General features: G+C 45.0%; 1 protein-coding gene across 1 annotated transcript; it reads right to left on the reverse strand.

Annotated features, from left to right (window-relative positions):
- Positions 1-362: 362 nt before the first annotated feature.
- Positions 363-3,454, reverse strand: LOC124649973 (universal stress protein PHOS34-like). The gene is made up of 2 exons (XM_047189546.1): positions 2,674-3,454; positions 363-572 (listed from the first exon to the last, which is right to left on the reverse strand). Exons 1-2 carry the CDS (start codon positions 3,452-3,454, stop codon positions 565-567), a joined length of 789 nt encoding a protein of 262 aa, XP_047045502.1. The 3' UTR covers positions 363-564.
- Positions 3,455-9,589: the final 6,135 nt, after the last annotated feature.

The following is a 9,589-nucleotide window of genomic DNA, read 5'->3' on the forward strand; positions in this document are numbered from 1 at the left end:
CTACAAACCTAAATTAGAAACTAGCCCTAACCGTGCGAGATGATTCAGAGCAAAATAAGGCACAATTTCAGCCTAAACCCGTAAACTCGTCGGAATTTTTCGGTTCCGGCTCCTTTTTCGGTAACTGTTAGAGTTGCTCTAAAGACCAGGAAATGAAAGAAGGAACTATGCTAAATTGTCCGTCACCTACACGGCTTGCAAGCAGAATTGTCCAAAAGCAGAGTTGTCACTAGTATACTGAAGCAGAGTTGTCACTCGTATACTGAAACAGAGATCGTACAAGTTCTATCCTACGTGAGGCATTTCCGCAGGTGGAAACATGTTCGAGGAGCCAACCAGAAACATTCATACACCAGCCACTATCTGCAGAAATACATTATTCTAGTTTCAATTCACAGCAAGCGAAACAACAAGGACTCGTCCACGATCTACAGGTCTGATACGAACTCAAAGTGCAAAGCATAGTGGAACAGACAAGCGATCACTCAGTTACAGAGGGGTTGGCATCAAGAAATTTCTTGCTTTCTCTCCTAGTGATCTAGCTGCTCCGTGCTTGCTATTACCTTAGTTTTCTGCAACATAGAGAAAGAACAAAATCATGTTATGATATAAGCAAGTACAACCACCCACCAAAAAAGGAAGCATTACATTGATATTGAATAACATAAGCAATACAGTAAAAGGGCGTACAGGTCTTGGAAGTAATTACTCTGTAACACTATCAGTTTACGCTTATCAACTAAAGGTATATAGCATATCATTGTGGGATGCATAATATTTAGCAAACAAATGCTATGTTCAGGATGTGTGGTTTTATTTTATTATGTTCGACCAAAGATTAGAATCACATAAGAGGATAGTCACTCAAGGTGTGTATGGGTAAGACTCGTGGGTTCTAGTTCGAACATCTGACTTGAGAGCATCTCCAGTCGGCCAAAAAAACGTCCCAGTCGCGTGCCCCAAAGGCCGCTTCAGTCCGGACCTCCCCCAAATGTTGTCCGGCGTCCCTAGCCCATCCCGCTCTATCAGGGATGCCGGACACGACTTTTACACTTGCTTTTTGTTTGGAGGTCGCGTTTGGGGGACGTGGTTGGAAAAGGGACCTCCTCCAAACGTAAATTTCGTCCGGACGTCCCCCAAACGACCAATCCGGCGCTTTAGCCGGACGTCATTTGGGGATGCGACTGGAGATGCTCTGAACTTGTATTAAAAACAACTTTCGTTAAAGCAAGAAATCAGACTTTCCAGATGATGCCAACTCGATGTGTTCATGCCTGTTACATTGCACAACCATTATAGGATTGGAACTACAAAAGTGCAATTAGTAAAAGATATGCTTCTAGCCCCTAGGACAAATAGGCTGTGTTTTAAGGTGCATCTGGAAGCATACAACATTGCAGGTATCCGTTGGTTTCAGAACCAAAATGCTCAATATGAAAACAGAAACAATCATCTAAAATTACGATTCCAAATGCCAAATAGAACTATTTTTGTTGCAAGGGTGCCATTTCTTGTCAAAACATGAAAATAAAGTCGTTTAACAACAAACAAATAAAAAGAGCACAACCAAAAATAAGCATAACCGAAGGAAACAGGAGGACCTCTTTCATTCCTCATCCACAAACATCACAGTAGGAGTAACTTGTCACAGCTTTGTCTACATACAGATGTATCTGACGCATTTTAATATGTAGATACATCTGTATCAAGGCAAAGCCGTGACAAGTTTTTTGGAACGGAGGGAGCAAAGTACTTTAATTGCACACCCCCACTGAATCCAAGACTTCAACGTCTGCAGACGCTGAGCACGTAAAATTCACTAGATCCACAATACAATATAGTTTACTTTTTTAGACTTTTAATTCTATTAGTTACAGCAATCCTCTCTTTCAATCTAAATCTTAAATGAATCGCGTATGCAGTCAGTATGCATAGAACTATAGTAATGTCAAATGCAACTACCCTTGTTCTTTTTTTTGTCTCAGTCAGTGAAGAATTGCAAAACAATGTGCAACGTAACTTCATATGCCATTGTCGTTATGACTGTTTGCTAATTCTCAGTTCTAGAGGTAACGGGTTTCATGTTGTGATATTTTCCACTACTATACAATTGATTAAGTTGCTTGAATATATTGCCCACTCAATAATCAAATTAGACCTTTACAGACAGCATTATCACTGCAAAAGTAAATCTTGCTGACTGGACTGCTCTACTGAATTAGTTCCAATGCAATGCAGCCAGTTGGTAATATCAATATCTTCATGGTGTGTTTCTTCCATTGCCTTCAATGTCGAATGCATTCAAATCATTTTGGTTACCTAGAGGGTATGGCTGTTTTGCTTGGATTATATTGTCCACTCAATGATCAAATTAGACCGATACAGGATAGCACTCAGATAAGGCCTAAATGTTAGGGCTATTCACAGGACTTCTGTAGTCGTTTAGTGCTAACACTACTAGAAAGACTCTTCATGGTGTGTCACCTTCCTTGCCATCGCTATCAAATGCATTCAAATCATTTCCAGTGGTAATTGCTCGGACACCAGTATGTCATTTTTTCAATACTTTCTGAATTTGTTACCCTGAATCGTTCTAACAACTGAACATTTCGTTACCTACTTGCTGGGAAACAATGGAATTTGAAGTACAAAATGAAGTCAAAGGGCACAGACCTTTCTGCCCCTCTGGCGCCTCGTGGAAGACGACCTCATTCTCAGGCACCGTCCGCAGCTCATCAGTCTCCCCAGCACCCGCAGCTCCGGCGTCCTCAGGGTACCTCACGACAACCACGGGGCAGACGCAGTGGTGCACGCAGTAGTCGCTGACGCTCCCGAGCCTGCTCTTGCCACCCTTGCGGGAGGCGCCGAACCCGCGGCTGCCCATGATCATCGCGGACAGGCCGAGCCGCTCGGCCTCGAGGCAGAGGCGCTCCTTCATGTCGTGGTCCTTGACGATGTGGATCTTGAAAGGGATCTGCGCGGCGACGAGCGGCTGCGCGAGGTCCTGCGACTTGGCGGAGGTGAAGGCGTCGAAGTCCTCCTCCCGCTTTTTCTTCTTCATCGCGTCCTCCTCGGAGGAGGGGTCGGAGTCGGAGGCCGGCGGCGGCGGCGCTTCGTCGTCGTCGTCGGAGACGGAGACGGGGATGGAGCCCCAGTCGGCGCCGTAGAGGACGGAGGTGGGGCGCACGTGGAGGAGCACCACGGCGTCCCCCGGGCGGAGGTAGTTCTGCACCGCCCACTTGACGGCGAAGGCGGACTCGTCGGAGAGGTCGACGGCGATGGCGATGCGGCGGTGCGCGGACGGCGAGGCGGCGGCCAGCGAGGAGAAGAAGTAGCGCGGCGAGCTCGGCTGGATCGCCGCCACCGCCTGCGCCTGCGCCGTGGACAGGCGCACCGGCGGCGGCGGGGAGGGGGAGGACTTGCCGCCGGTCGGGGAGGCCGGGTGCGCCGCCATCGGCTTAGGGTTCGTTGATTAGAATGTGTGCAGCTAGTGTATGGAGCGCTCGATCTGATCGGAAATGGAATGGGGACGAGACGAGGGTTTTGCAGAGCAAGATTTGAGATTTGGAGTGCGGCCGGCACGGCGAAACAGGAACTGCTCTGGATTTCGGCGAAACAGCGGCGGCGGTGGCGCGTAGTGGATAGGACACGTTACCGCCGCCGGACTGCGCTTTTTGTCGATTTACGTTTTCTCTGTCCCACGCTTGAGCTTTCATCATTTTTTTTTAAAAAAACCTTCCAGTCCCTTTAGGTACCCTGGAAGGAAAAGTGTGCGTCTGAAAACTTGCGCCTTTTAAGAAAGCATAGTCAAATTACAATCATGAGTGATCAATTCCAGCACGCAGGAAGGAGTTGAATCACGAAGAAGCTCAGAGTAACCTGACTTGCCTAGATGAGCTAGAACATGAGCTATGCCATTGTTAACCCGGTCTACCTTACTAATAGATATATCTTGATAAACACGAAGGAGTTCCCGAGCTTCCTCAAAAAGAGCCCAACCTCCCGAGTAATCAGTACTGTTACTAGCAACCGTCTGGATCACACGGAGACAATCAGATTCGATGATCGCAGGCCAGCGACCCAAATCAATCAGATGTTTCAAACCGGCTATGAAAGCAAGCATCTCCGCTTCTTCGGCAGTAGCACACGCGATAATGAACCTCCACTCAGATAAGATGGCATTCCCATTGTGATCTCTCACAATAATCCCAAGCCCCACATTCTTGGACGTGCTATCCCAGCCCGCATCCACATTCACTTTTATAGAACCCTCCGGAGGGGCTGTCCAAGGGCTAACGCCCACTTAACCCACAGTACAACTGTTGTTTGAAGGGTTTCCCATAGTTTTCAAGAAGGATAACTGGTAACTGACCAGATATGTAACCGAGGCGGACACTGAAGCCTTGCCATCACCATGCACTATATTGTTTCTGTGATGCCAAACTCGCCAGAGCATAAAAAGCACCTTAGCTTGCATTTGTTTTGGGATATTCTCTAGGAGATGGAGCAGCCACTCCTTGCCAGTATATATGAAAGCCTCCTCATGCGGTAAGTGCCAGTGAACACGTAGTTCCTCCCGCAGAGCCAAAGAATGTTTAAATCTCAAAACCAGAAGAGAAACCAGAAATTTGTGGAAACATTTGCTGAAGTACTATATCAATGTACCATCGATACGTAGAAGTCACGGCCGACAACACGGTGGTTTCTTCTACACCCAGAAACGTTTCGGCATCCGGTTCTCGTTTGATTTTGGCTGCCCAAAGAGGAACCCAAGTGCAAGTACGGTGCATCGATCGAGTAGGAGCCGCTGGAAAAGCTCAGATCTATGCCATCTTAGTCCGGCTATAATTTCCAATGCATCCTATTCTTAATGGACTATTCTAGACCAATCTTGAGCCATCACCCTCACGCTTGAGCCCCAACTTCCCATATCTTCTCGCGGTACTTATAGACTTGAGAAGAATCAATAGTAGGTGGAGAATATCATGGTAGCTGCCACTGTAGGTCTTAAAGTTATGGTTAAAGAGGTGTTTGGATTCAATGAAAATTGTACTGCATACGGGTTATGGCTTGTGGGGCATTGTTCCTATCCGTTCCATACATATTCATGTGTGTCGGGTGTTTGGTGGCTTGCAATAGGGTCTTAGCAAACGGAGGTGGCAACACAAGAGGGCCATATTTATTGTGGTGCTCCTCAAGTACCAAGTTTTGATCTACAGGGTGAAAGCCCGATGACTGTTTGTTATTGGTTGTACCTCACAATGATCTTGTTGAATCTATTGTTTTTTAAACTCGTATTTTTTAAGAGTTCAAATCTCTAAGTTCTTCAATCAGATGACGACAACACTTATGCATTTTTTAACCATTTACTATGACCATTTACGACCACAACACTTATACAAGTACATTTTTTTTTGACCATTTATTATGATGCGCATCCATCACTTTTGCTGCGATTTTCACACGAATGAAAGTTTACACTACAAATATCAAAATGAGAAAGGAAACCAAATTTGCAAAAATTCTACCTCTGTCCAGAAGCATGTCAAAGATTTAACTAAATCCAAACATGTTTATACATTAAATAGTATGTAGATATATTAAAATATAGATAAATTTAAGACATGATAATATGACAGTTTCTTCTACACCTGGAAATGTTTCGGCATGAGATTGGTCATTTCATTGTGGCTGGCGGAAGAGGAACCCAAGTGCAAGTAGCGAGCTTCTGTCGAGTAAGGCAGCTTGCATTCAAAATAAGCATAATCTTAAAATATCTTGTTTTTAAGTTGTTTGTGTAAATCTAGCTTTTCACATTTTTCCGAGTTCCCATCGAAATAGTATATTATGACGCCTCTCTAATTTCTCCTTATGGTTGTATAGTTTTAAAAACCTATATATCTCTAAGGGAGGACGCCCTTCTGTGGCGAAACCGCCTTTCGCCATGTAACTCTGAATCTTAAAACTATGGTCTGCAATAAAATTCAGATGGGGACTCTCCACCCCGGTGAAAATTTTTAAAAAAAATGGTGCATCTATTTCTACTTCTAATTATGGGAGAGTATTACCAAAGAAAACCAATGCGAGAACCAATCTATGTTTAGATGTTTAGAATGACAGTGGCACCTTCAGCCCAACAGAGTTTAAGTTTCAGATTTAACACTTCGGTGTCTTATTAAAAGACGGAATATTCTTCAGTGGAAGGCGATGTTCCCATTGATAGCGAGGCGCTCGTGGTGACTTCGTCAATCTCAAGACCCGACGGATCAGTTTTTTGGACTTTGTTTCTCAAAAATGGTCATAGAGGTAAGGTGTGGATGCGCGTGTTTATAGCTATAAATGTATATACGTATGTATTATCGTCTACGTCTATAATAATATGTTTGAAAGAAAACAAAGAAAACCAGAGCAGACTGAAACGTTCTCCCGTCGATACTCAGGAGTCAGGACCCCGTGAGGCCACGACTCGTTCCTCGTCTGACTCGTGATAGGGTTTCGCCCATGTGAGCACCGCCGCATCCTCTCACCACTCCGGTAGCCTGCATCCCGCGCAAGGCAGCCCTCGTCGGTTCCATTCCATGGCGTAGGGAAAAGCCGCGGCTACCTCCTACCAAGATCGAAAGGAGCTCGAACTCGCCGGCCGGGCACGATCTTCTGAGGCCGACCGCCGGCGCCACCTCATCCGGACGACCGACAGCAGTGCCTCCTCCGGATGACAAATGTCGCTGCCCCCTTCGGCCACCTTGCGTTGTTGTATGGTGATGTACATTCTTGTGTTGGCACGATAAGTGGTTGTAGGGTGTTGTTATTGGGTTTTGCTAGTTTTTAGGTAGATGAGTAAGTTCATACTGAGTCAAGTCCTGCATCGTTAAATTTACTTCGTGATTCATGCTAGTTATCAGTTGCAACATAAGTTGCAACTAAGATTCAATGATATCATCTGATTGTTAGTCGACTGAGAAATAACCATGCATGTTGTTCTTGCCTTGTTTCGGACTTTTGGAGCGGTAGGGATGGCTCGCTGTCGCATCGTGGAAGTGGTCCGGGGATGTTGTTTGTACGTGCAGTTGCCAGCTTCGTCGATCTTGAGCCAACTTTTGGATAGCTTGGGGCCCGTGCTGCTACAGTGCTACATCTCCTGATTCTCATTATGGCGTTCAGGTGCTGACTTGTTGCATCATTGCACAGCATGGGAAGTAGCACACAAGCTCTGGATGAATCGACGTGCATGTTCATATTGGCATGCTATGAATATAATAAACATCTTTTTATTCTAATCTAAAAAAACGCTAGATATAATATACCACAAAAATAATTGTGTTGAAGAGGCGTGGTGAAAAAAAACTCAAATCCACATATTTAGAACACAAATTCATTCCAGGGTATTATAGACTTTTCATCACATGACTCAGACAATAAGCTAAGACAGGAGAAGCCCAAAAGATATGGACTGCAGTTTCTCACGAGTTTATTCTCATAGTTGTTTTTTTTTTGGGCAGCTCCGGCTAAGGTGGCTTATGCACAAGCCCGAGAACTCAAAAGATCTGAACCATAGAGCCAGCAAGTACGTTTCTATACGGTCATGCTACAGCTTTAATTTCCAACGCATCCTACTTTCAATGGACTATTCTAGAGTGATTTGCAAGCATCACTCTCAACCTTGGGCCCCAACACACACCTCTTGTCATAGTACTTATAGTCTTGAGTTAAATCAATAGTAGGTGGAGAAATTCATGGTCTATATATATTATTGTAGGCCTTGAAGTTATGGTGAAGATGTTTTGGATTAGTTGAAGACTATAATGTAGATGATGTACGGTTATGGCTTGCAGGGCATCAGGTTCGCCGTTTCACTCTGGTTGCCCAAAGAGGAACCCAAGTGCAAGTACAGTGCAATGATCGAGTAGGAACCTCTCGAAAAAGCTCGGATCTCTCCCAAGTTAGTCCGGCTATAATTTCCAATGCATCCTATTCGTAATGTACTAGTCTAGACCAATCTTGACCCATCACTCTCACGCTTGAGCCTCAACTTCCCACATCTTCTCACGGTACTTATAGACTTGAGAAGAATCAATAGTAGGTGGAGAATGTCATGGTAGCTGCCACTGTAGGTCTTAAAGTTATGGTTAAAGAGATGTTTTGGATTTGATGAAAACTATACTGCATAGGGGTTATGACTTGTGGGGCATTGTTCCTATCTATTCCATACGTATTCATGTGTGCTGGATATTTGGTGACTTGCATCAGGGTCTTAGCAAAAGGAGGTGGCAACACAAGAGGGCCACATTTATTATGGTGCTCCTCGAGTACAAAGTTTTCTCCTTATGGATGTATCGTTTTAAAAACCTATCTTAAAGGGAGGACGCCCTTCTGTGGAGAAACCACATCTCTCCCTGTAACTCTGAAATCTTAAAACTATGGTCACACGGCAATGTAATTCAAGTGGGGACTCTCTACCCCTGGAGAAAATTTCAAAAAAAATGATGCCTCTATTTCTACTTCTAATTAGGGGAGAGTATCACCAAAGAAAACCAATGCGAGAACCAATCTATGTTCGGATGGTTAGAATGGCAGTGACATAGAGTTTAAGTTTCAGATTTAACACTTCGGTGTCTTATTAAAATACAGAATATTCTTTGTTTCTTAAAACTGGTCATAGAGGAAGGTGTGGATGCACGTGTTTATAGCCATAATAAATGTATATACGTATGTATTAGCGTCTACGTCTATAACAATATGTTTGAAAAAAACAAAGAAAACCAAAGCGGACGAAACGTTTTCCCGTCGATACTCAGGAGTCAGGACCCCGCGAGGCCACAACTCCTTCCTCGTCTGACTCGCGATAGGGTTTCGCCCATATGAGCGCCGCCTCCCGCGCAAGCCAGCCCTCGCCGGTTCCATTCCATGGCGTAGGGAAAATTCGCAGCCACCTCCTACCAAGATCGAAAGGAAAGGAGCTCGAACTCACCGGCTGGGCACGATCTTCTGAGGCCAACCGCGGGCGCCGCCTCCTCCGGACGACCGATGGCACAGCCTCCTCTAGATGACAACTGCGGCTGCCTCCTTCGGCTGCCCTGCGTTGTTGTATGGTGATGTACGTTCTTGCCTTGGCACGATAAGTGGTTGTAGGGTGTTGTTTTTGGGTTTTGTGTGCTCAGTCAAGTCCTACATCGTTAGATTTACTTCGTGATTAATGCTAGTTATCAGTTGAAACTAAGATTTGATGATATCATCTGACTGAGAACGAAGTTAGTTCTTAGTACCACACATGTTGTTCTTGCCTTGTTTCGGACTTTCGAGGGCGGTGGAGATGGCTCGCCATTGCATCGTGGAAGTGGTCTGGGGATGTTGTTTGTACGTGGAGTTGCCAGCTTCGTCGATCTTGAGACTTTTTGATAGCTCGGCGCCCGCACTACAGTGCTACATCTCCCAATTCTCACCGTGGCGTTCACGCGCTGGACTTGCATCACTACAGCATGGGTAGTAGCACCCAAGCTCTGGATGAATCGACGTGCATGTTCATATGGCATGCTATGAATATAATAAACATTTTTTTATTCTAATCTAAAAAAAACGCTAGATATAATGA

The sequence above is a fragment of the Lolium rigidum genome, chromosome 4 (genome assembly GCF_022539505.1).
Source record: "Lolium rigidum isolate FL_2022 chromosome 4, APGP_CSIRO_Lrig_0.1, whole genome shotgun sequence".
Lineage (NCBI taxonomy): Eukaryota > Viridiplantae > Streptophyta > Magnoliopsida > Poales > Poaceae > Lolium > Lolium rigidum.

Coding starts and splice junctions, on each gene's coding strand:
- LOC124649973 (XM_047189546.1), bottom strand. CDS start 3,454: ATGGCGGCGCACCCGGCCTCCCCGACCGGCGGCAAGTCCTCCCCCTCC.